Here is a 24688-nt window from a genome sequence, read left to right on the forward strand (position 1 = left end):
GCAGAAAGAGTGTCCCCCTGCTAGTCTTTAGCCAGATGTCTCATGTCTGTTAGAAAGCTATTAATCAGATAAGAGAGACACCTCAGGGCTGAGGGAGTTTCACCAGCTCCCCCTCCCCCGACAATGTGCATTTTTGAGATAGGATGGAACGAGGTGTGTCATCCCCCAGCCATACAACAAGTGATACAAATACTGGTTTGTTGAGCTGTTATCAGCCCAAGGTTTGAGGAAAGGAAAAATGTTAGTCTTAGGTGGAACCATTTTGAAGAAAGGCAAATTCCAAAGCAAATGCATAGTTTCATTAACATAGCTTAAGCATTTCCATAAGAAAAGCACATTGGTGAGCTCAAGGCTGAAGAAAAGTTAAGTTCAGGTGGAACCAGGTGTCATCATGGCAACACAGACTCTTAAGAGGAACCTCCTCGTAACTTTGTACAGAGAAGGAAAAAAAAATCTGACACTTGTAGTTTGTTTCCTCCTGCCACTTAAGGGAGAGGTAAAAAAGGTCTGACCCTTGTAGCCTATTTCCTCTGTGTGGAGATCCCTGGCCTTCCTGCCTGTTACCCTCTCACCAGTATCAGGGTCTTTTCAAATGAGTTAGTTCTTTGCATCAGGCGCCAAAGTATTGGAGCTTCAGCTTCAGCATCAGTCCTTCCAGTGAATATTCAGGACTGATTTCCTTTAGGATGGACTGGTTGGATCTCCTTGCAGTCCAAGGGACTCTCAGGAGTCTTCTCCAACACCACGGTTCAAAAGCATTTGAACTGTGACTTTGTGCCACAGTGATCATCGAACGTGACATCGCTCAGCCAGAGGAAGGAATGAAATTGGCTCATTTGTAGACATGTAGATGGACCTAGAGACTGTGAAACAGAGTGAAGTAAATCAGAAAGAGGAAAAGAAATATTGTGTATTAACACATATATGTGGAATCTAGAAAAAATGGTAAAGATGATCTTATTTGTAAAACAGAAACAGACACACAGAGGTAGAGAGCAAACATATGGACACCAAGGGAGGAAGGAGGTAGTGGGGGGTGAACTGGGAGATTGGGACTGATACGATGTCGGGGAGTTTGTTATTTCCTCGGTTCTACCGCGTCACAACAAAAATTTGAAGCGACGGATGGACCAGCATTACAGCCCTCAGACAGACCAGTGTTACAGCTCCGGATTACAGCTGTTTTATTTAGAAAGTAAAGGAAAATACATCCTTGGGCATGAGGGAATGCCGTGATGAGAAGAGGTCCCCAGCCCAATTTTGGTTCCTCTTTTTACATGTTTTTTCTCCTCCCCCTGGGCCTGCCTTATGTAAATTGGGCCAGTCAGGACTGTTTGTTTTAGGTCTCAGACGTTCTTTTGTTCTATTTACGCGGCTTTTCCCTTCCTTGTCTTTTAGCCACTGACATTCTGGATTCCTTTTCCCTATTCTAACTACCTAATATATATCAGATCATATCAGTCGTTCAGTCGTGTCCGACTCTTTGTGACCCCATGAATCGCAGCACGCCAGGCCTCCCTGTCCATCACCAACTCCCGGAGTTCACTGAGACTCACGTAAGTCGCTTCAGTCGTGTCCGACTCTGTGTAACCCCATAGACGGCAGCCCACCAGGCTTCCCCGTCCCTGGGATTCTCCAGGCAAGAACACTGGAGTGGGTTGCCATTTCCTTCTCCAATGCATGAAAGTGAAAAGTGAAAGTGAAGTCGCTCAGTCGTGTCCGACTCTTAGGGACCCCATGGACTGCAGCCTACCAGGCTCCTCCATGCATGGGGTTTTCCAGGCAAGAGTACTGGAGTGGGGTGCCATTGCCTTCTCCGATATATACTATTGACATTGATATTATGTGTGAAATAGATGACTAGTGAGAACCTACTGTATAGTTCAGGGAACTCTCTGTACTTAGTGCTCTGTGGTGACCTCACTGGGAAGGAAATCCAAAAAAAAGAGGGGGCTGGCTATATGTATATATATAGCTGGTTCGCTTTGCTGTACAGCAGAAAGTAACACAACATTGTAAAGCAATTATATGCCAACAAAAATTAACTTAAAAAAAAACAACAAGAACGTGACTTGGGGTGAACAGATGTCTTATGTCTTATTTCATTTGTGCTACTGCAATTGAATACCACCGAGCAGATAACTTACAAACAAGACATTTATTTCTTACGGTTCTAGAGGCTGGAAGACCAAGATCAAGGCAGCAGCAGTGGTGACTGGCAAGGGTTTGCTTACTGGCTCACAGATGACTCTTTTCCCACTGTGTTCTCACATGGTGTAGGGTCTAGAGGATGCGCTGATGGGTCTTTTTTTTTTAATTGGAGAATAGTTGATACACAATGTTGTGTTAGGTGTACAGCCAAGTGAATCAGTTATACATACACATAGAGTAGTAGTGTAGTGAGTCGCTCAGTCATACCCAACTCTTTGCAACCCCATGGACTGTAGCCTGCCAGACTCCTCTATCCAGGAAATTCTCCAGGCCAGAATACAGGAGTGCGTTGTCATTCCCTTCTTCAGAGGATCTTCCCAAACGAGGGATCAAATCTAGGTCTCCTGCATTGCAGGCAGACTCTACCATCTGAGCCACCAGGTAAGAGCCACCAGGTAAGTAATATATACATACATACATACATACATATATATATATATATATATATATATATATCTCCACTCTTTTTAAGATTCTTTTCCCATAGAGCTCATTGCAGAGTACTGAATAGAGTTCCCTGTGCTAGTTGTAGCTTCTTATTAGTTATCTATTTTATACATAGTAATGTGAAGGGATCCTTTATAATGACAACCACCCCATTTACAAGGGCTCCACTTCTATGACCTAGTGACCTCCCCAAAGCCCCCACTTCCAAATACTTATGTTAGGAGTCAGGATTTCAAAACAGGAATTTCAAAGGCCATAGACATTCAGCCTATAGCGACAGAAGTTCCAGTTCAGTTTCTCACTTTTCATTTGTACACGATGATTCTGTGTCCTGTTCAAGAAGTTGTTGCCAATCTCAATAATATCACAAAGACGTCTTCTTCTTGAATATGCTCTATTTTATCTTCCTCAGTTAGACCTAAGAACCCTCTGGAAATTTATTTGGGGATATGGTAAGAGGGGGCTTCCCAGGTGGCATTAGTGGTAAAGAACCCCACCTGCCAATGCAGGAGACATAAGAGATGGGAATTCGATCTCTAGGTCAGGAAGATCCCCTGGAGAAGGAAATGACAACCCACTCCAGTATTCTGGCCTGGAGAATCCCAGGGACAAAGGACCCTGGTAGGCTACAGTCCACAGGGTGGCAAAGAATCAGACAGGGCTGAGTGATTGACAACAACAGCATGGTGTGGGGTAGGGTCACTGGCTGAGCGATACAACAAAACAACAAAAAACAACTTCATCCTTTCTCCCCTGCAGTGCTGCGTGCGTGTGTTCACGTATCGGTGGCTTTCAATGTGTGTGCATGTGTCTGAAATCTGTGTTCTGTTTCCTCCGCCTGTGTATCTGTCTTTGTGACAATACCATGTTACCTGCCCTATTCCCCTCTGCAGTCCCGGGTTCATCCACGTGGGCTTTTCTGCTCTTTCAGAAACACGTCGACGGGGGTGGGGGTGAGGACAGTCCCCTGATGGGAGGGGGGCAAGGGGTTCCCTCTCCCTCAGGCACTTGCTCTTTCCCGCGCCCGGAACGTCCAGCCTTCCTTGGCCTCTGGCTCATCTTCGTCCTTCAGCTCTGAGCTCAAAGGTCACACCCTCCAAAGGCCCTTTCACTCAGCCTAAAAGAGACTTGCGCGGATCCTCCATACCCTTTGATTTCCTGCGCAAAAAGGACAACTAGTCTAGGGGTTTGGTTCCTCCCCGTCTCTCCTCCAAAGTGCGGAGCGGAGCAGCGAGCTTCTTGGCGATCTTGCGCACTCGCCCCTGACACCCAGCCCTGAAAGGAAGACCGACGCCCTTGTACCATTTCCAGGCTGAACGTGCTTTACCCTCGCCGTCCGCTAGAGGGCGACCCACACGGATGCGCCCTCCCCACCCCCCCGCCCGCCGCCCTCACTGCAGGGCCCAGACCGTCTTGAGTTGTTTTCGTGTGTTTTGGCCTGGCTCAATGCCTTTTCGCTACAGATTTAGAAAGACAGACCGCAAGTGAAAACTTGGGTTCAGCCCCAAGATGACCTGAAACGAGGTCTTTCTATGGAAGCTGCCTCTGTTCTGAGGTCCCAGAGGGTATGAAGAGGTTACCTGGCCCAGGTAACTCGTCGGGCAGGTGACCCCAGTCTCCAAGCCACAGAAACCCCCCCACCTCAAATCCCCAATAGGTATGGGATAAATCCCATGCCGTGGACCATGGTTTAATCAGTCTTGGCCTTCAAGCCTTCACAATTTTGTATGTTAGATTCCCCACTATTTTTTTTTTTTTTTTGATCTCCACTTATTTTTATCTGTGAAGGCGAACTGCGACATTCTCTAGTCTCCTCGTAGAAGCTCAGGAGAAAAAGTCATCTGTATTCATTTGTCATCGTAAGGCTCCTTGCCTGGCTGATTATAAATAGCTCGTTAAAATGCATGCATCCTTCTGTGGTTGGACTTGGTAATGCATTTACCAGGAGAGAGGACTCAGAAAATGCACCAAAAAGGGTAGATAAAGTTCCAGTTGCCCAATCCTCCTTTCCCTTTGGTCTGAGCCCATTTCTTGTGTAGCTTTCCAGAACTTTCCATGGCATATTTTATATCATATTAATATGCACTATGCATCATATAATAATTAGCATATACTGACTTGGAGTCATTGTCCTAAGTATTTTCTGTGCCTTGAGTCATATAATCTATATATAGGTATGATTTTAAGTGAGTAATGTGTTCATGTGTTTAGAATTTAAAATTCATACACACACAGGAAGAAGTTTCAGTCCCACATCTCAGTTTTCTGTTGTTGTTGGTTTGTGTTGTTTCTGCTTTGGGTTTGTTTTTTGTTTTTGTTTTGTTTTGTCTGCTACACAGCAGGAGGCATGTGGGATCTTAGTTGCCCACCCAGGGATAGAACCTGAGCCCCCTGCAGAGAAGTGTGAGGTCATAACCACTGGACCATCAGGGAAGTCCCTACTTGTTTTGTGGGGGTTTTTGCCTGCTCTTGGGGAGGTCACCACTTTCCTGAGTCTCCTGTGGACTGCTGCAGTGTTTATACAAACAAACACAATAAAATAGAAACACATCTTATTTTTATATTTTCTCACGCAGAAGGTTCAATCCTTGTAACAGGGTTCCGCATCTTGCCTTTTTCGCTCAAGACTGTTGTCCTGGGAAATCTTACATTTAGGTAACTAGAGCTTCCTAATTCTTTTTTTTTTTTTTTTAAGATATACATTTTGTCGCATTATCTGGAGGTGCCAGAGCTTATTTATCCAGGACCTTATAAACAGAGACTTGATTTATTTCCATCTGATAAGTACATTTAGCAGGGGAGTTTTACAAACCAAATAAGATTTCCTTCCTTCCTTCCCCACCCCCCCCCCGGCCCCTCCATCAAAGGCAGCCTACGTCTTCCAAACAGAAGACTTCAGTCTATTTTGCTGAAGAGATTACGATGAAAATCACCATCTGTTAATCCAATCTGCATCTCGAGGAGAAAAAATCATCTCATGGGGGTGAAACCTCCTCTCAGAAAGGTGGGGGGAGGTTTCCTGGGGGTCTTCAGCAATGGTGAGAGTTGCTATCCGGGTTCTGATTTGCAAATGAAAGGCGTTGCTTCTGCAAGTGGGAAGCAAAGGAGGGGTTTAAGGGCAGGACACAGAAGGAGTAAATGGCAGAGCTCAGGGGATGGCTGGAGAATGTAAATTGGCCGAAAGCCAAGAATACACAGTGGAGGGAATGCTCTTAAGTCACATGCACCCAGCCACCCAGGCCAAGAAGCTGCCTGACCACCGGTCCCCCGGTCACTCCCTCCACTCATCACTCAGCACCTCATACCTTCGTCCTTGAAGCTGCGCTCTTAATTTCCAATGCCCTTGCTTCTTTCCTGCCCAATTCAAAGCCCCAGAAGGAAGCATTCAGCTAAGAGAGGGAGAAGAAGGCAGGTCTTGGTACCTTCAGTCTTCCTAATAAGTCGGACAATAGTGGGACTTCCTGGTGGTCCAGTGATTAAGCCTCTGCCTCCCAATGCAAGGGGCATGGGTTCAATCCCTGGTGGGGGAACTAGATCCTAACCAAAAAAAGAAAAAGTCAGACAATAGCTCCCACCTGTGTGTTTACAAGAGGTTTGAAAGTGAAAGTGAAGTTGCTCAGTCGTGTCCAACTCTTTGTGACCCCATGGACTATAGCCTACCAGGCTTCTCCGTCCATGGGATTCTCCAGGCAAGAATACTGGAGTGGGTTACCATTTCCTTCTCAAGGGATCAAACCCGGGTCTCCCACATTGGAGGCAGACGCTTTAACCTCTGAGCCACAAGAGGTTTACTGCTGCTGCTAAGTCACTTCAGTCATGTCCGACTCTGTGTGACCCCATAGACAGCAGCCTACCAGGCTCCCCCGTCCCTGGGATTCTCCAGGCAAGAACGCTGGAGTGGGGTGCCATTTCCTTCTCCAATGCATGAAAGTGAAAAGGGAAAGTGAAGTCGCTCAGTCGTGTCCGACTCTTAGCGACCCCATGGACTGCAGCCTACCAGGCTCCTCCGTCCATGGGATTTTCCAGGCAAGAGTACTGGAGTGGGTTGCCATTGCCTTCTCCGACAAGAGGTTTAACTAACCCCAGTAGAGGATCCCGTGCTGGGAAGTTCCCATGGCACCAAACCTGGTCTGTTGTATTTATACATGCTGAAGCCTGGAGAGGAAATTCTAGAAGCAGTAGCTTTCCACAGCCACCCTGACCCCAAAGACCAGAAAAATTCCTTCACAGAGCAGGAGCCCTGAAGAGCCACAGATGTCTAACAGCTTTAAGAACCCTGACTTCCTGTTTATTCAATTTTTTTTAATTGCATTTTGTCAGATATTCTTTTAGTGCATATGGGATAGTCACATGGTTTTTTTCTACTTGGCTCTGTTCATGGGATAAATCTCATTAATGGTTTCTGAATATTAGCCATACTTCCATCTCTAGAATAAACCCCACTTAGTCACAAAGTTGTTGTTGTTGTTGTTGTTGTTTTTTAATACTGCTGGGATCTGTATCTAGCACAGGCTGAAAGTGAAAGTGTGAAAGTGTTAGTGGCTCAGTTGTGTCCAGCTCTCTTGCAACCCCATGGACTATGGCCCACCAGGCTCCTCTGTCCATGGGATTCTCCAGGCAAGAATACTGGAGTGGGTTGCCATTTCCTCCTGCAGGGGATGTTCCCGACTCAGGGATCGAACCCCGGTCTCCTGCATTGCAGGCAGAGTCTCTACTGTCTGAGCCACCAGGGGAGCCCAGTACAGGCTTCCACACTCCAAAACACTGAGAGTTTCGGATTTCTGAGTTTAAGAAACAAACACACTTCAGTCCAATATGATGACCCCGCTGTGTGCTTGATATGTGGCCAGTGGAACTACAGAACTGAATTTTACATTTTATTTATGTATTTTTACATAATTTTTTTCTATTTCTTTCTTTTTTTTTTTCCTTGACTGAGCCATTAGGCATGTGAGGATCTTAGTTTCCTGACCAGGAATCTACCCTGCACCCCACCCCCCCACATTCACACCCACCGCCCTGGAGGTGCAGAGCCTAACCACTGACTGCCTGGGAAGTCCCATCTTCTTTCTTTTAACTTTTGTGGTAAAACACACACAACACAAAATTTACCTAAAATTTTCCATTTTTGAGCATCCAGTCTGGTGGCCTTCATTCAGTGTGGTACAACCATCACCACTCTACACGTTCCAGAACTTTTTTTTCCATCATCCCAAACTAAAACTTTGGGCCCCTTAAATATTAACTCCCATTCCCCCTGCCCCCAGCCTTGGGTAAATACTATTCTACTTTCTGTCTCTAAGGATTTGGCTACTTTAAGTAGTGGAATCCTATAGTATTTGTTACTTGGTGTCTGGCTTATTTTACTAAATGTAATGTCCTCAAGGTTCATCCATGCTGTAGAATTGCATTCCTTTGGGGAAATGTATTACCCAGCAACCTGTGACTAATACAGAGATGTATAGAAGTTGAAGGATTTGCAAGAGAATATAGGGGACTTTCCCGGTGGCCCAGCAGTTAAGACTGTGCTTCCACCGCAGGGGGCATGGGTGAACATGACTGAATTAAGGGGGCTGCAAAAAAAAAAAATTTTTTTTTTTTTTTCAAAGTGATAGGTTAGTTTCCATGGGGCTGCCATAACAAAGTACCACAGGCTGTATGGCTTAGACAGACATTCATATTCTCACAATTCCTGGAAGTTAGAAATCCTAGATCAAGTTGGAGGTTGGTTTCTTCTGAGTTCTCTCTCCCTGGCTTGTTGACAACCATCCTTCCTTCGTGTCTTCATGTGGTCACGGCGTGAACGTTCTTATCACCACTGAACAGTACATTTCCCCAAAAGGCAAGCTTAAAAGGTGTTTTCTGTTATGCGTATTTGACCACAATTGAAAACAACGATAATTTCTGAAAAAGCCAGTCAGTGAAAGATTCTGTGAGCAGGAGAGGCTGAGTATTAGCTGCAGAGTGTCCGTTGTTAAGAGCGATAGTAAGTTGATGGGAAGAAGAATGTATTCAAGGGTCAAAAAGACAAGTAGAAATTTTGTGAGTCAAAAAACTAAAACCAGAACTACCATATGATCCAGCAGTTCCGCTCCTGGGTCTGTATCCAGAAGCAACACAAGCATTGATCTGAAAAGAGACATGCACCCCAGTGTTCACGGTGTCCTTACTGCAACTGTCAGGGTACGGGAGCAACCTAAGTGCCCGTCCCAGATGAACGAAGACAGATCACACACACACGTCCAGTGGAGTACTAGTCAGCCATGAAAAGCAAGGAAAGGCTGCCGTTTGCAACAACATGCTAAGTGAAATAAGTCAGGCAGAGAAACACAAATACTGTATTTTATCACTTACATGTGGAATCTAAAAAAATACAAGAAAATAGTTAATATAACAACAGTGAAAAAGAAACAGAGTCGCAGATGTAGAGAACAAACCGGTGGGCAGAGGGAAGAGGGGAGGGGAGTAAGGGGTAAGGGATTAAGAGGCACAAACCATTATGTATATAATAAGCTACAAGGATATATAATACAACACAGAGAATATAGCCAGTGTTCTAGAATAACTGTAAACGGAATATAAGCTTTAAGAAGTGTGAAGCACCATATTGTACACCTGTAAACTTATATAATATTATACATCAGATCTACTACAATTTAAAAGACAAGAAATGCAAAAACAAAAGGACAAGAAGGATTAGCGTGAGATAGAAAGAACTTCACTACTGTTTAAGAACAGTTCTGGAAATAGTGTCACATTCTGGTTTCAGTTTAGGGAAGTTGAGGAACTGACAGGCCAACGACTTCTGTTCTCTCTCTAAATACAGAAGGTAGGTCACAGACTGAGAATGCAGCCTGAGGGCAGAGATCAAAGAGCTTAAAAATAGTGTGCTTGTCACCATGACAATGAGAAGGAGCCGACCAGAGGATTGCAACAGGGCTGTAGGAAACACTGTTCGAGCGCGGTACTGTTTGGTTGCCTCTTTGTGGCTTCCCTGGTGGCTCAGATGGTGAAGAATCATCTGCAGTACAGGAGACCTGGCTTCGATTCCTGGGTCGGGAAGATCCCCTGGAGAAAGGAACAGCTACCCACTCCAGTATTCTTGCCTGGAGAATTCCATGGACAGAGGAGCCTGGCAGGCTGCAGTCCATGAGGTCACAGAGTCGGACATGACTAATACTTTCACTTTTTCATTTTCACCATATCTTTTGCCTTGTAATATGACTTTCTCCAGTGATGTTCAATTGCTTAGGGATAAACACATGCGAGGGAGAAACCCTGATAGATGGGCTTTTTCTTTAAAAAAAAAAAATTTTATTTTATATTGGCTTATGCTCAGATGCTCAGTTGTGTCCAATTGTTTGCGACTCCATGGACTGCAGCCCACTAGTCTCCTCTTTCCACGGGATTTTCCAGGCAAGAATACTACAGTGCGCTGCCCTTTCCTCCTCCAGGGGAACTTCCCTACCCAGGAATCAAACCTGGGTCTCCTGCATGGCAGGCAGATTCTTTACCAACTGAGCCAGCAGGAAACCCAATTTTATACTGGAGTACAGTTGATTTACAATGTTGTGTGGGTTTCTGGAGTACAGCAGAGTGATTTAGTTACATATACATGTAGGCTGCAGTCCATGGGGTCGCTAAGAGTCGGGCACGACTGAGCGACTTCACTTTCACTTTTCACTTCCATGCATTGGAGAAGGAAATGGCACCCCACTCCAGCGTTCTTGCCTGGAGAATCCCAGGGATGGTGGAGGCTGGTGGGCTGCCGTCTATGGGGTCGCACAGAGTCGGACATGACTGAAGCGACTTAGCAGCAGCAGCAGCAGCAGCAGCATACATGTATTGGAGGAGCAAATAGCAAAGCACTCCAGTATTCTTGCCTGGGAAATCCCATGGATAGAGGAGCCTGGTGGGCTGCAGTCCACGGGGTCACAGAGAGTCAGGCATGACTGAACAACTAACACTTTCATACATTATCTTTTTTTTTTCAGATTCTCTTCCCATATAGGTTATTATAGAGGATTGAGTAGAGTTCCCTGTGCTCTATGGTAGGACCTCGTGGTTTATCTATTTTATATATAGTAGCATGTTTATGTTAATCCCAAACTCCCAATTTATCCCTCCACCTTCAACCTTTCCCCTTTGGTAGCCACAAATTCGTTTTCACAGTCTGTGAGTCTCTTTCTGTTTCATGAATAAGCTCCTTTGTGTCCTTTTTGAGATTCACACGATCGTTGTCTTTGCCCCACTTAACTTCGCTTTATATGTTCATCTCTAGGCCCATCCACGTTGCTGCCCGTGTGCACACTGAGTTGCTTCCGTCGTGTCCAACTGTTTGCGATTCCATGGACTATAGGCCACCAGGCTCCTCTGTCCAGGGATTCTCCAGGCAAGAATACTAGGGTGGGCTGCCATGCCCTCCTCCAGGGGATCTTCCCGACCCAGGGATCAAACTCACGTCTCCTGCATTGGCACATGGATTCTTTGCCACAGCATCTCCTGGGAAGCGCCGTGTCGCTTCATGCCGTCTCTCTATGGCCGAGTAACATTCCATTGTATATATGGACCACATCTGCCTCATCCATTCATCTGCCAGTTGGACATCTAGCTGGTTTCCACGTCCTGTCCTTTGTGAACGGTGCTGCTGTGAACGTAGGGGTGCACACACCTTTTCAAAGTATGGCTTTCTCTGGATGTGTGCCCAGGAGTAGGATTGCCGGATCATATGGCAGCTCTGTCTTTAGTTTTTAAGGAACTCCACGCTGTTCTCCATACTGGCTGCACCAATTTACATTCCCACCTACAGGGTAGGAGGGCTCTCGTTTCTCCTTATGCTTTCCAGCATTTGTTATTTGTAGACTTTTTTGACCATGGCCATTCTGACCAGTGTGAGGGATTCCTCACTGTAGTTTTTTTCCCCAAGTGTAGGCATTTTTTTTTTTAAATAATCACATTCGGTGTCTAACACTCTCCCCTTTAAGAAGCTATCTGAGCCTAAACTCTATTTGTTCATGTATTTTATTTTAACATTTTGGCTGCACTGGGTCTTCATCTTGACATGTGGGTTTTCACTCGTTGTGGTGCCTGGGCGGGGTGGGGAGGGGATTTCTCTTATCGAACCCATGTCCCCTGCGTTGGATGGGAGATTCTTAACCACTGGACCACCAGGAAGGTCCCCTCATTGCAGTTTTGATTTGCACTTCTCTAACAATTAGCAATGTTTAACATCTTTTCCTGTATTTTTTGGCCATCTGTATGTCTTCTTTGGAGAAATGTCTTTAGATATTCTGTAGGTAGGCTTTTCTTTTTCAAGACTGGGGTAATAAAAAGACAGAATGGCAAAGGAGTGTTAAATATCCTAGTGTGAAAAGAGGGTCATTGAAATGATAGACTGTGGAAGCATATCTGAAGAGGAAAGCAAGGAACGAGCATGCCGATGGACTGGGGGCTCCTATCAAGTTAAGGCAAGATCACAAAGTGGCTATTACTAAGGAAGCAGGATGGAAGAAGAAATCGTTGATGTTTGAGAGGCATGGAGAACCCAGTGGAGAGGTGGATGCTATGGTATGGAGGGTAATGTTCGCATAGGTCTTCTAAGTCAGTGCCTCCCAAACATTGTCACATTGTGGGGCAAATAGAAACATGACAAGATTCTCTGCAGCTCATGGAGATGAACAAGAGGAGCCTGGCAAGAGCCAGGGCCAACCAGACCACTCTGAGGGTGGGGGGATCCATGCAACCTGTTCATGGTGTATCTATCTAGAAGGATGCTCTTTAGAGAATTTCAGGACACTATGTGGGAAATGAGTACAAGGACCGGGAAGTCCATAGACACCAAAAAGGGGATAGTTACGGCCAGAGAACGGACTAGGGGAGATATCCATCTCAGTAAAGGGAAGAAAGAATACAGACGCTCCCGCACTTATGATGGCTTGACTAACTTGTTCAGTTTTATGATGGTGCAAAAGCGATTTGCACGCAGTAGACACTGTACTTCAAATTTCGATCTTTTCCCAAGCTAGAGATATGCTGTATCTCTAGATACTATCTCTAGATACTGCTCCAGAATCACCAAATTTTCCACCAACTTCTGCTTTCAGTACTCTATAGACTCTGTCCTGGCCAATCGCAATGCTGATAAGACCTCAAAAGCAGGAGAGAGCAGATAACGTACTACATATGTCTTTCTAAAATACACATGCCAGAGCATGGGAGATAAAACCCCATAAAAACTGGTAAGTTTGTTACTCAGGAACTTTCCTGAGAATCCAATAGTCTGAGAACAGTAGGAATATCCCTTCCAAGTAAAGGAGTTATTACTCCTTGAACCCTTTCTGATGGTTTAGTTGCTCAGTCATGTCCAACCAACTCTTTGCAATCCCATGGACTGCAGCCCACCAAGTTCCTCTGTCCCTGGGATTGTCCCGGCAAGAATACTGGAGTGGGTTGCCATTTCCTTCTTCAGGGGATCTTCCCAACCCTGGGATCGAACTGGCATCTCTTACATCTCCTACATTGACAGGCGGGTTCTTTACCACTCGCACCATCTGGGAAGCCCTGGTTAGCTCTGAATGGGGGCTGGTTGCCCAAGGAACCAATTGTGTGATTGGCGGTTGAAACTCTCCGCCTCACTCCCTGACCTCCAGACAGGCTTAGGAGATGGAGCTTGTGCACTGATGGCCAGTGATTTCACCAACCATGCTTCCATAATGGAGCTTCCATAAATACCCTGAAGAGCGGGATTCAGAGGGCTTCCAGGCGGGTAAATGCATCACAGTGCTGGGCAATGACATGCCCAGAGAGGGCCTGGGAGCCCTGCATCCCTTCCCCATATCCTCCCCTGCGTATCTCTCCTGTTTGGCTGTTCCCAAGTTGCATCCTTTACAATAAATCAGTAATACCCTGGTGGCTCAGATGGTAAAGAATCTGCCTGCAATGCAGGAGACCCAGGTTCAAAAGATCTCGGGGTCGGGAAGATCCCCTGGAGAACGGCATGGCAACCCACTCCAATATTCTTGCCTGGAGAATTCCAAGGACAGAAGAGCCTGGTGGCTACAGTTCATGGGGTCACAAAGAGTCAGACATGACTGAGTCTGACTTACACTTTCAATACTAAGTGCCTCCTTGAGTTCTGCAAGCCATTCTAGCAAATGATGGAAGCCAAGTCCTGGGAACACCCCAATTTCTAGCCAGTCGGTCAGAAGCAGGGGAGGCCTGGGACTTGTGGCTGGAGTTTGAAATGGGGGGCGGTCTTGTAGGACTGAGTCTATTACTTGTGGGGTCTGACGATAGTTGCAAGAGGTTAGTGTGCCCAGATTCAGAGAAGGCAATGGCAACCCACTCCAGTACTCTTGCCTGGAAAATCCCATGGACAGAGGAGCCTGGAAGGCTGCAGTCCATTGGGTCGCTAAGAATCGGACATGACTGAGCCACTTCACTTTCACTTTTCACTTTCATGCATTGGAGAAGGAAATGGCAACTCACTCCAGTGTTCTTGCCTGGAGACTCCCAGGGATGGGGGAGCCTGGTGGGCTGCCGTCTATGGGGTCGCACAAAGTCAGACACGACTGAAGCAACTTAGCAGCAGCAGCAGTGTGTCCAGATTCAGACACTCATCAGACACTCAGTTGCTGTCTGAAATTAGAGATTTAGTGTCTGATGTGGAAAACAAACACACAGGCACTTGTCAGAGGGGTCAGGAGCAAAAACCAGCTCATAATCTGTCCCCAAGGGTTTCCCTGGTGGCTCAGTGGTAAAGAATCTGTGTGCCAATGCAGGAGACACGGGTTCCATCCCTGATCCGGGAAGATGCCACATGCTGCAGAGCAAGTAGGCCCGTGTGCCACAACTATTGAGCTGGTGCTCTAAAGCCCAGGAGCCTCCCTACAACCAGAGAAAAGCCTGAGCAGCAACGAAGACCCAACACAGCCTAAATAAAGTTTGTTTGTTTTTTAAACCTGTACTCAGGTCTACTCTCCCCCAAAACCCTCCATTACAGACAGTGCTAGTAAGACTTAAGTAGACCAGATGACCACCCTGTGGCTCTCGGTTAGTTTCTTCCCCTGCTAGTCTCTCCAGTGCCTGCTTAATGTTCACCAGTACCTGCTGATGAACAAAGCAGCCATGGTGGGCTACGCATGGATCTGCCTCGTCACAGCTACGGAGCTTTGTCACCGATGGAGGCCCACCTTGCTGTCGTCAGCAAGCAGTGCTATGGTTCTCTAGGGAGATCAGCCAAACACCTGGTCACCCGAGGAGCACCTTGGACCTCTTCCATCGTGGACTGGGTGCTGACCTTTTCCTGCCTGGAATAATGAACTCTGGGTTCTGTTTGCTTTCCCAGCCAACAGCAGCATCTGTGTACAAACTGAATGGCCCCATTCACCGTCAGGTTAACCCACACAAGACTGCTTCTGATCAAAGGGCCAGGTTTGTTAGGAAGTTAGGGGGCGGGTCCACATACCCCAGCAGCAGAAAGCAGCTGCTCTCACTAACAGAGGAACGGTCTGCTGGAGGCTGGGTTTCAGTGCCCGGTGGCAGACGGCATCTCTGGGCTGTGGGTGCTGTCCTGGCAGGATGTGGGTAAACACTCTGAACCAGTGGCACATTCCTTTTACCAGCTTACACAAGACCCAGGAGCCCTCCGAGGTCACGTCTCAGGATCACACCTGATGACTCACTCTTTAAATGTTTGCTTCCTGTTCGTGCTACCCTGCACTCTGCTGTTTTGAGGTTTCAGTGCCTTAAAGGGGGGTACAGTGCTGCCGGAGAGCACACCTGCAGTAAACTGTGAGCGGTGACGGCCTCTTTACTACTCGGCGGCGCATCTCAGGAGTTCCCTCGTGGCTCAGACGGTAAAAGAATCCGCCTGCAATACAAGAGACCCGGGTTCGATCCCTGGGTGGGGAAGATCCCCTGGAGTAGGAAATGGCAACCCACTCCAGTATTCTTGCCGGGAGAATCCCCACGGACAGAGGAGCAGAGTTGGACACGACTGAGCGACTGACTTCATGGCTTCAGGAGTGCCACTTTGGGGTCAGGCAAAGATCTGGGCAAGAAGGGAGTAAGAGATGCTTCTTTACCGGGGGTCAAGGAGGTGCGTCCCTGGAGATCCTCCAACGAATACCTTGTCCTGGCTTCCTAGACATCCCCACGCGGGTCTCCTAGAGACCGTTCCCCTATGCAGGGCACATAAAGACAGACAAGGTCTTCCGCCTTTGCAGGACACAAAAGGGGGCGTACAGGCTCCACAGCCCTTCAGCCCCCACCTCTACCCTCCCCAACTGCAGAGTGCACAGCGTTCAGGTGTCCCCCAACCCCTCCCACCTCCGTAGAGCACGCAGCCCCGGGCTCCGAGCTCCAGCATCCTCTCGGACCCCTCCCTTCGCGACGCGCTCGGCTCCCACCCTGGGGCTCGGCCTCAAAGCCTCCTTCCTCAGTCGTCGGCCTGGAAGACACCCGGCGGCGGCGGCGCGGGCAGCGCCCGGGGTAGCGCGGCGTCGCGGAGCAGCCGCATTCCCGCCGGGCCCCGCCCAGCGGCAGCCGCGAGCCAGGCCGCGCCCGGGACCAGTGCAGAGCGCGGTGAGTGAGCCGGGCCAGCAGGGAGGGACCCGGGCGTCCCGGTTTCCGTTCCGCCTCAGCCGCCCCAGGCCGAGCATCCCGACCTTCAGCTCCTGCTTGCTTCTGGGCTCTGTCCATTCGTTTCAGGGCCCCGGAGCGGACCCTAAAAAAAGACCCCGCGGCCCCTCCCTACTCTGGGCCCCGGGCTGAGCAGTCCCTTGGCCCCCTCCCTCCCTGCAGCAATCAGGAATCTGGCACCCCCAGCCCCTAGCCTCGCCCTCGTTAAGCTTCTGAGCCCCTCCCTTTTTCCAGGAGCCAGGAATGCAGGCCAAAAATATCTCTCGCTTCCAGACCCAAGAGGCCCGGCTTGCAACCCCATCTGCTCCGAAAACCCGGGAGTCTGAGCCGTAATTGCTCCTAGGAGCCAAGAATCTGGGCCCACAGCCTGGGACTCCATGTCCCCGTCTCCCACCACCCTGATCCCAGAAATCTTGCTACCAACAACCCCCACCGACACATGGGACTTTGGGGTCCGGCCCATCCGTCCCTTACACCGCGAACCGCATTATAGATAGAGGATTAGGAGGGCCCACTTTACTCCTCCCCAAAATTCCTTAAACACTGCAATCCAACCACTGTTCTTTTGGGGACCCAGGAACCCCCTAAAGTCTAGAGATTGGCACATTTCCCATTTCAGGGACTCTGGAGACAGAGACCCTAGCAAACAGACCCCGGTAAAGAGAGGCCCGCTCTTCCCAGCCGCTTTGCGACCCAGATATCCAAGATTTCATCCATCCTGGCAGAGGAGGGAGACGAGGAGGGAGGGGGCTGGAAGGGGAGAGGGAGAACAGACCGAGGTGAGACTGGGGTGAGGACCCGAGCTGGGCGGTGGGGGGGCAGCTTCGTCCTAAACAAAGGCCAAACAGACGGGTTGCCATGGCAACGGCCTTCCCGGGCCGGCCCTGGAGAGTTCTCCATCCAGCGCTGGGGCGAGGAGGGCAGCCCTCCTGAGCCCAGACCCCGCCAGCTGTTGTGTCTTCCTGTTTTGTCACCACGGAAACAGTGACCTCAGCCCTCCACCCCACCGCTGGTGGGGCGGGACCACTGCGGCGTTATTCGCCGGAGGGGGTGCGGCCTTGCCTCTGGCCCCGCCCTCGGGGCGGGACTGGGATAGCCCTGGCCAGGGAGTCCCTTATCCGGCTCGAGCCCGGAGTTCCGGCCCCGCCCACCCTCACTCCCGGGCCGGCTAACCCCACCCAGACCGCAGACCCTTCTAATCTGCAGCTGTCGCCTCTGCTTCAGCCGCAGCGGTTGCTGACCTGTAAGGTGAGGCTGCGGGAATCCCCAAGGGTGGGCGCAGCGTCCAGGATTCTGGGTGCGGAGGGATTCCAATTGTCTCAGTCCCGAGAAAGGTGGTCTGGCTCAGGACTCGGGTCCTGGAGAGGAGACGGCTGGGGGACTGAACTCACACAGGTCGTACATCTGAAAAAGGAGGTGGGGTGGGGCCTGGACTCCTGGATCTGATGGAGGAAGGGCTGGGGGCCTGGACCTCTGGGTCTGGGGGAGAAGGGACTGGGGGCCTGGACCCCTAGGTCTGAGGGAGGAGGGGCTGCGGGTCTGGACCCCTGGATCTGAGGCAGGAGGGGCTGGAGTCCTGAACTCATACAGGTCTTACATCTTTAAAAGGAGGTGGAGTGGGGCCTGGACTCCTGGATCTGATAGGGCAGGGGGCTGGGGAGCTGGGAGGCTGGACTCCTGGGTTTGATGGGAGGGGGACCTGGATTCCTGAGTTTGAAGGAAGAAGGGCTGAGGACCTGGACCCCCGGGTCTGAGGAGGAGGGGCTGGGGACCTGGACCCCCGGATCTGAGGAGGAGGGGCTGGGGACCTGGAACCCTGGGTCTGAGGGAGGAGGGGCTGGGGGCCTGGAACCCTGGGTCTGAGGGAGGAGGGGCTGGGGGCCTGGAACCCTGGGTCTGAGGGAGGAGGGGCTGTGCTCCTGGAGGAGCTCGGAGTTGGGAGTCCTGGGTTTGACAAGGAGAGTGGCCGGGGTCCAGAATTACGGACCTCCTCTCCAGCCAGGGTGCAGAATCCGAACTTTGGACGCAAAAGGCCAGAGAGTGCGCTTCAGTACCCATGCTGCCAAAGTGAAGATGGAGCTGGGTCCCAGGGCGTTGAGAGGCCAGGCTGGGGTTTCAGGGCGCGATTCTGAGTTTTGGAGTGATGTGGTGTGGTGTTCGGCGCGGAGGTGGGGACAGGACTGGGGCGTGGCCGGGGACGTCCTGAGCTGTGTTCGGAAGCCAACTGGGTGTTTCCTCTCCCTGCTTGGGTCTCCGGCGGCTCATTCCTGAGCTCTGACCTCAGGTTACGGCTGGGGGCTCGGAGAGTGGGGACGGACCCCACCCCTCCAGGTGGTCCGCGCGCTAACTCACCTTCCCGGGGAGCCTCACCGAGGCCCCGCCCTCTGCCTCCTGGGCGCGCCCCACTTCCTCCTAACGGGTCAGGGGGACGGGAGGTGGCAGACTCCTGCGGGGCACCTCCCTGGTGGCCCAGGAGGCCCAGCTCCGGCCGGGGAAGACCAGCTCTCCGGGAGGTGGCAGGAGGTGTGGCCACTGTCTCCGAATTGGATTCCAGTACTGTGCAGTTTCCCGCCCCCATCCATACCCCGAGATGCGAGGCGTGCACAAGACGAACCCAGGGGTTCAGATACCCAGCCCCTCCTCCTGGGGCTCCGGGCTCCCGGCCCTCCTTTTAGGGACCCAGAACTCACATTTAGAAGGACCCAGGCATTCGACCTAGCAGCTTCTCCTCCCGGGACCTGGAGTCCGGGCTCCACACTCCCCCCCGCCCCCAGCATCCCTCCTTCCCTTCACCCTTCCCCTCCCCCGCCAGAATCCCAGGAGCTGGGCGCGGGTCGCGGCGCCGCCTCCCGGTCCTCGCCACATTCCAAATGGCTGGGCCGACTTGCAGCCCTTATAAGGACGGAGACGCGGCGCTGCCCGGGCGGCCCGCCCCGGCAGCCGCCGCCCAGGGCCCCCCCTCCGCCGGCGGCCTCCCCTAGCCCTCCCCTCCCCCGGCTCTCGGGCCGGGGCAGGGTTAAGATCACAGCCCGCCCTCGCCGCCCTGCGGGGCGTGCACTTTTCCCCACTTCCCTCCATTCCCGCCCGCGCAGATTTTTTTTGGGGGGGGTGGGGTGGGAGGAAGGAACGGGCGGGGCTTCCCTCGAGGTCACCGTCCGGGGTTCCCGGGCCAAGTCCCTGCCCTGGCTGGGAGGCGCGCCCGGGGTCCACCACACCGCCTCGTCGCGTGCTCTGGGCCAGCCCGGGCGGCGGGCGGCGGGGGCAGGGTCTGAGCTGGACGCTGACGTCTTCTCACTCCTCTCCGCGATCAGCCCTTTTCCAGGTGTCTGACCCAGTCCGCCTCCAGGGCCGGATCTCTTTCTGGTGGGGGTTTTCCGCCAAGACCTCTGGTGAGTGGGGCTGGGGGGCACAGACTTTTGGATCCGAGCCGGGGAGGGGTTCTGGGGTCTGGACTCCTGGATCTGAAGGAGGAGGGGCTGGGAATTTGGCCGCCTAGATCCTGAGACCTGAGGAAGAAGTATGTTCAGGAACTGGTCTCCTGTGTCCCCAGGAAGCTATTGTGAGGGACAGCTGGGGTGTGACCCTGTCCTCCTACAATGGAAAGAGGAAGTTTTATTGCCCGGGAGTTAAGAGAGGCCTTTTGAGCTTTCAGGGGGTGCTTCCCTGGAGGCTCAGTGGCAAAGAATCCACCTGCAATGCAGGAGACATAAGAGACTGAGGTTCTATCCCTTAATCACGAAGATCCCTTGGAGGAGGGCACGGCAACCCACTCCAGTATTCTTGCCTGGAGAATCCCATGGACAGAGGAGCCTGGCGGGCTACAGTCCATGGGGTCGCAAAGAGTCAGACATGACTGAAGTGGCTGAGCAGAAGTAGCCGAGAGATTAACTATTTTAGGGCTTGAGTGAGGATCTGGACACCTGGTCAGGAGATTGAGGCCGGGCCTTCATTCCTGAATCTTTGGGACAAGGACGCTGTCTTTCTGAACGAGAGAGACCCAGAACTTTCAGTGGCCTGGGACAGGGGAGGGAGCTTAGGTTCCCCGAAGTTGGGGACTAGCTGGCTTGGTTCCTGAAGGGGCCTGGACCTCATGATGGGGAAAGGGGAGAGGCAGGAGGAAACTTGACTTCCTTTGGGTTGAACTTCCCCAGGCTTCACAGGTGGGTGCAAGTTCCCCAGGCTTCTCAGGTGTCGCTAGTGGTTAAGAACACACCTGCCAGCGGAGGAGACTCCAGTTGGATCCCTGGGTTGGAAAGATCCCCTGGAGAAGGGCATGGCAACCCACTCCAGTGTTCTTGCCTGGAGAGTCCCGTGGACAGAGGAGCCTGGCGGGCTACAGTCCATAGGGTCACAAAGAGTTGGACACCACCGAAACGACTTAGCACACAGGCACCCCAGACCTAAATTCCTGTGGCCACAGGAGGGGTGCTGCTGAAGCTGGTAATACCCAGTTCCAACTGGGGACAGACTACCCTTCAGTAAGAGGCGACAGGCTGGAAGATTGGGAGCTCTGATCAGATGTGGGTCCCTGAGAGGGTTCCCGAATGATGGCTAGACTCTTAAATGTGTCTGGAGGCTGGAAATGTTTGTTAGATCAAAGAAAGTCCTGGCTGCAGATCCCTGGGTACCCAAAGGGAGGAAGTTGCAGCGGTGGGGTTTTTAAGAGATCACAGGAGACAGGGTCTCTTCTTCTGATGGGGGGTGGTGGGAAGGGCACAAGACCAGGACACTTTAGAGCAAAATCTTTTTATTTTTGGCTGTAACCCAAGGCATGTAGGATCTTAGTTCCCCAACCAGGGATTGCCCCCTGCATTGAAAGTGCGGAAAGTCTTAACCACGGATCCACCAGGGAGGTCCCTAGAGTAGAATCTTGAGTGGGTGGGTTGCTGAGTCCCAGGGGGAAGGAGAGTAGCTTTGTGTGTCTGGAATGGAGGGGGAAAAAAGAGACATGATTTTATAAGAGTTGGCTTTCGGGGCAAAGAAAGAATGGTCCTGGGGAAAAGAGAGACAGGGTACCTACCCTCCTGAGCTCTGACATGAGGCTGGAGGTGGGGAGGGGCTAACACCTGGACCACTGGCATCCCGGTAGGCCTGGGACTGGCCCGGTTTGAAAACTCAAAGGCCCAAATCCTGGGTACCCCTCCAGCTAGAGTCCAGATTACACCGTCCACAACAGCCCCTCCAGGGAGGCAAGTGCCCCAGGGTAGGGGGGACCCTGGATCCTCCAGTTTGGAATGTTCTTAGGATCTTCTCTCCCCTCCCCCCAGCCATGCCAGTGACGGTAACCCGCACCACCGTGACAACCACAATGTCGTCATCCTCCGGCCTGGGCTCCCCGACCATAGTGGGGTCCCCTCGGCTGCTGACCCAGCCGCTGGGCCTCCTCCGCCTGCTGCAGCTGGTCTCCACCTGCGTGGCCTTCTCGCTGGTGGCCAGCGTGGGCGCTTGGACGGGGCCCATGGGCAACTGGTCCATGTTCACCTGGTGCTTCTGCTTCTCCGTGACGCTCATCATCCTCATCGTGGAGCTGTGCGGGCTCCAGGTGCGCTTCCCGCTGTCCTGGCGCAACTTCCCCATCACATACGCCTGCTACGCCGCCCTTTTCTGCCTCTCCTCCTCCATCATCTACCCCACCACCTACGTGCAGTTCTTGTCTCACGGGCGCTCCCGGGACCACGCCATCGCCGCCACTGCTTTCTCCTGCATCGCCTGCGTCGCCTACGCCACCGAGGTGGCCTGGACCCGGGCTCGGCCCGGCGAGATCACCGGCTACATGGCCACCGTGCCCGGACTGCTCAAGGTGCTGGAGACCTTCGTGGCCTGCATCATCTTCGCCTTCATTAGCGACCCGGGGCTGTACCAGCACCAGTCGGCCCTGGAGTGGTGCGTGGCCGTGTATTCCATCTGCTTCATCCTGGCGGCCGTGGCCATCCTGCTGAACCTCGGCGACTGCACCAACGTCCTGCCCATCGCCTTCCCCACTTTCCTGTCGGGCCTGGCCCTGATCTCCGTCCTCTTATACGCCACGGCCCTGGTCCTCTGGCCACTCTACCAGTTCGACCAGAAGCATGGCGGTGAGCCGCGGCGGCAGATGGATCCTGGTTGCAGCAGAAGGCACGTGCACTACGTGTGTTCCTGGGACCGCCGGCTGGCCGTGGCCATCCTGACAGGCATCAACCTGCTGGCTTACCTGGCCGACCTGGTATACTCAGCCCGCCTGGTTTTTGTCAGGGTCTGAGCCTCGTCCCCGGGGTGGGGCTCTCCCTAATCCCCGCTTCTCCCCAGAGGCCCTTCGCAGAGCTCTGGGCCCCTCTGGTGTGCTCTTCCCAGCCTGCTCCCACCTACTTTTCTCACGTCCTTCCCAACCTTTCCTCCCTTGTCTGTGTCCCTCACGCCACCTCCTGCATTGCCTCCCTTCCTGTTCTGTTTGGTTGCACATCCTGTTTTACTTCTGCCTGCTCTCTTCTCCGACCTTCTCTGCTTTGAGGCTCTTTTCTCTTTTTATCCTGTGTGTTTCCGCCTCTGCCTCCTTTCCTGACCCCTTGGGAGCTCTGAGCCTTCTTCCTTCTCAGCCCCACCAACCCCCCATCCCACCTCCAAAGGTGCTGAGCTCCACATCACACACCCCCTTTTGCAGCTGTTCATACCCTGGGCCTCTGGAGGGGCCTCCTTGCCAAAGCATGCCTGCCCGCCCTGGCTGTGCCTTAGTTGATGTATGTGTGTTATGTGTATGTGTGTGTTTGGGGGGGTTGGGGGTGGGTAGTTAGGAATCGAGCCCCCTTTCTCCCAGTGGGGTTGGGGGTGTGTGTACAGTGTTCCTCCCCTTTAAGTTAAAAAAAAAAAAACTCTGGTGGTCAATAATTTCCAGTGGGCTGGAGGTTTAAAGCATAGACCCTGGGTCCCTAGGCCCCGCCTGGTGCTCAGCCTCACCTGAGATTGGCTCCAGAATTTTTGCCAGGCTTATTAAAAACCCACTGCCTAAAGGCCATCTTAAAGGAAACAAGGGATGGAATACGTCCATCCCAAAGACTCTTTGCAGAGTCTTTGTGGCAAAGAACCACAGGGTCTTGAAGACAACTGTCTCAAGTATTTGTGAGGGACAAGGATATGGCCCTCCAGCTTCAATGTTAAAAAATAGTATCTCCTGCCTTTGCTGGGAAGAAAAGAAAATGGCCACTGCCAGCCTTCAAGGTGATGTTAGCCTGGGTTCGTTGTTTTTTTCCTGGTCACTAGGGCAACAATCATTGGCTGGCCCTGTTCTTAAAAGGGAAGTTTCTTTAAAATTTTTTTTCCTGGAGTGTGGGGTCGGGGGATGGAAATAGCTACTATGCCATAGTCAAAGGAATCGCCTTGCATTGCTTCAGTGTGTGTGGTGCACACACAGGTGTGTTTCTGTGTGCTTGTTGCTTCCTGCTGCAGTTTCCTGCTTCTCTGGGACTCACATGTATAACATGATCTATATAAATGTACAAATATATTTTTTATTTTTTTTTTTAATTCCCTGGAGCTTCTGATTCGATCGGCCTCTGCTGTCAGTCAGTCACAGGAGAGAAGCCTTGTCCCTTCTCCCACATCCATAATGTTCATTCTTTTTTTTTTAAACCTCAATATAAAGATAAAAGAAAGACTTGTGCCTGCTTTATTCATGGGGAGGGCTCCAGGAGAGAGGGCAAGGCCCAGATTTCTGGGTCTGGTAAGAGAAAGAGGCTGGGATCAAAACAGCCTTGGCCTCATCAGAAAAGAAGTGAGTCCGGATCTTCCAAATTTCTCCCTCAAATGAAGGGAGCTAACTAGGATAGACATGAACAAGATTTCTCCCTCTTTAGGACTTAGCTGATGGTTCAGTGGTTGGGAATCCACCTGCCAATGCAGGGGAAACAGGTTCTATCCCTGGTCCGGGAAGATTCCACATGCCACGGAGCAACTAAGTCCCTCTGCCATGACTACTGAGCCCGTGCTCTGCAGGGAGAGCAGCCCCTGCAATGAGAAGCCCACGCACTGCAGCAAAGGGTAGCCCCTGCTCCCCACAAATAGAGAAACTGAGTGCAGCAACAAAGACCCAGCACAGCCAAAAGTAATTTGTAAAAAAGAATAAAGATCCCTCTTCGGAGTCCCACAAGCATCTGAGAAATACCATGTCTCATTCTGAGAGCGGCAGAACCCAGGCACCACTTCTTACCATCTCCCCTTTCAGTCATCAAACACTGTATTCTTCCTAAATCCGACAGAGGATGAGATGGTTGGATGGCATCACTGACTCAAAGAACAGAGTTTGAGCCAACTCCTGGAAATGGTGAAGGACAGAAGCCTGGCATGCTGCAGTTCATGGGATCGCAAAGAGTCGGGCATGACTAAGCAACTGAACAACAACAAAATCCTGTTTATATCT

At 51.3% G+C, this 24688-nt stretch overlaps 2 protein-coding genes and 1 non-coding gene across 42 annotated transcripts; 1 reads left to right on the plus strand and 2 right to left on the minus strand.

Annotated features, from left to right (window-relative positions):
* Positions 1-5198: 5198 nt before the first annotated feature.
* Positions 5199-19111, minus strand: LOC147354581 (uncharacterized). 40 transcript variants are annotated; one of them, XR_015145177.1, is made up of 7 exons: positions 18990-19111; positions 18287-18358; positions 17541-17703; positions 15744-15839; positions 15439-15529; positions 5964-6047; positions 5199-5744 (listed from the first exon to the last, which is right to left on the minus strand). XR_015145177.1 is itself a non-coding variant. In XM_086349738.1 (7 exons), the coding sequence occupies exons 3-5, from the start codon at positions 16317-16319 to the stop codon at positions 15490-15492; spliced, it is 468 nt and encodes a 155-aa protein (XP_086205864.1). In that variant the 5' UTR covers positions 16320-17128; positions 17541-17703; positions 18287-18575; the 3' UTR covers positions 5199-5744; positions 5964-6047; positions 15439-15489. The 40 variants fall into 40 exon arrangements, 10 of the variants coding, with proteins under 10 accessions (XP_086205864.1, XP_086205865.1, XP_086205871.1 ...); XR_015145185.1 differs by lacking the exon at positions 18990-19111 and adding an exon at positions 15125-15229 and having other exon boundaries at positions 18287-18575; XR_015145178.1 differs by lacking the exon at positions 18990-19111 and adding an exon at positions 15125-15229 and having other exon boundaries at positions 15342-15529; positions 18287-18575.
* On the minus strand, positions 10119-10190 carry TRNAG-GCC (transfer RNA glycine (anticodon GCC)). The gene has a single exon. It is a non-coding gene; the product is annotated as a tRNA-Gly (tRNA).
* MYADM (myeloid associated differentiation marker) lies at positions 17522-23924 on the plus strand. The gene is made up of 3 exons (XM_086349731.1): positions 17522-17547; positions 19611-19688; positions 21567-23924. The coding sequence occupies exon 3, from the start codon at positions 21569-21571 to the stop codon at positions 22535-22537; it is 969 nt and encodes a 322-aa protein (XP_086205857.1). The 5' UTR covers positions 17522-17547; positions 19611-19688; positions 21567-21568; the 3' UTR covers positions 22538-23924.
* The last annotated feature ends 764 nt before the right edge of the window (positions 23925-24688 follow it).

This window comes from Bos grunniens, chromosome 18 (genome assembly GCF_055505025.1).
Source record: "Bos grunniens cultivar Pamir isolate PY7600 chromosome 18, Bosgru_T2T1.0, whole genome shotgun sequence".
Lineage (NCBI taxonomy): Eukaryota > Metazoa > Chordata > Mammalia > Artiodactyla > Bovidae > Bos > Bos grunniens.

What these genes read in the sequence shown, in the direction of transcription:
- MYADM (XM_086349731.1), top strand. Translation starts at nt 21,569, where the DNA reads ATGCCAGTGACGGTAACCCGCACCACCGTGACAACCACAATGTCGTCA.
- LOC147354581 (XM_086349737.1), bottom strand. Translation starts at nt 16,319, where the DNA reads ATGCTCGGCCTGGGGCGGCTGAGGCGGAACGGAAACCGGGACGCCCGG. An exon ending in GGGCTGCGTGCTCTACGGAG is followed by an intron (nt 15,840 to 15,987) that starts GTGGGAGGGGTT and finishes TGCCCTGCATAG; the next exon opens with GGGAACGGTCTCTAGGAGAC. An exon ending in ACGCACCTCCTTGACCCCCG is followed by an intron (nt 11,976 to 15,743) that starts GTAAAGAAGCAT and finishes TTATTACCCCAG; the next exon opens with TCTTGAAAAAGAAAAGCCTA.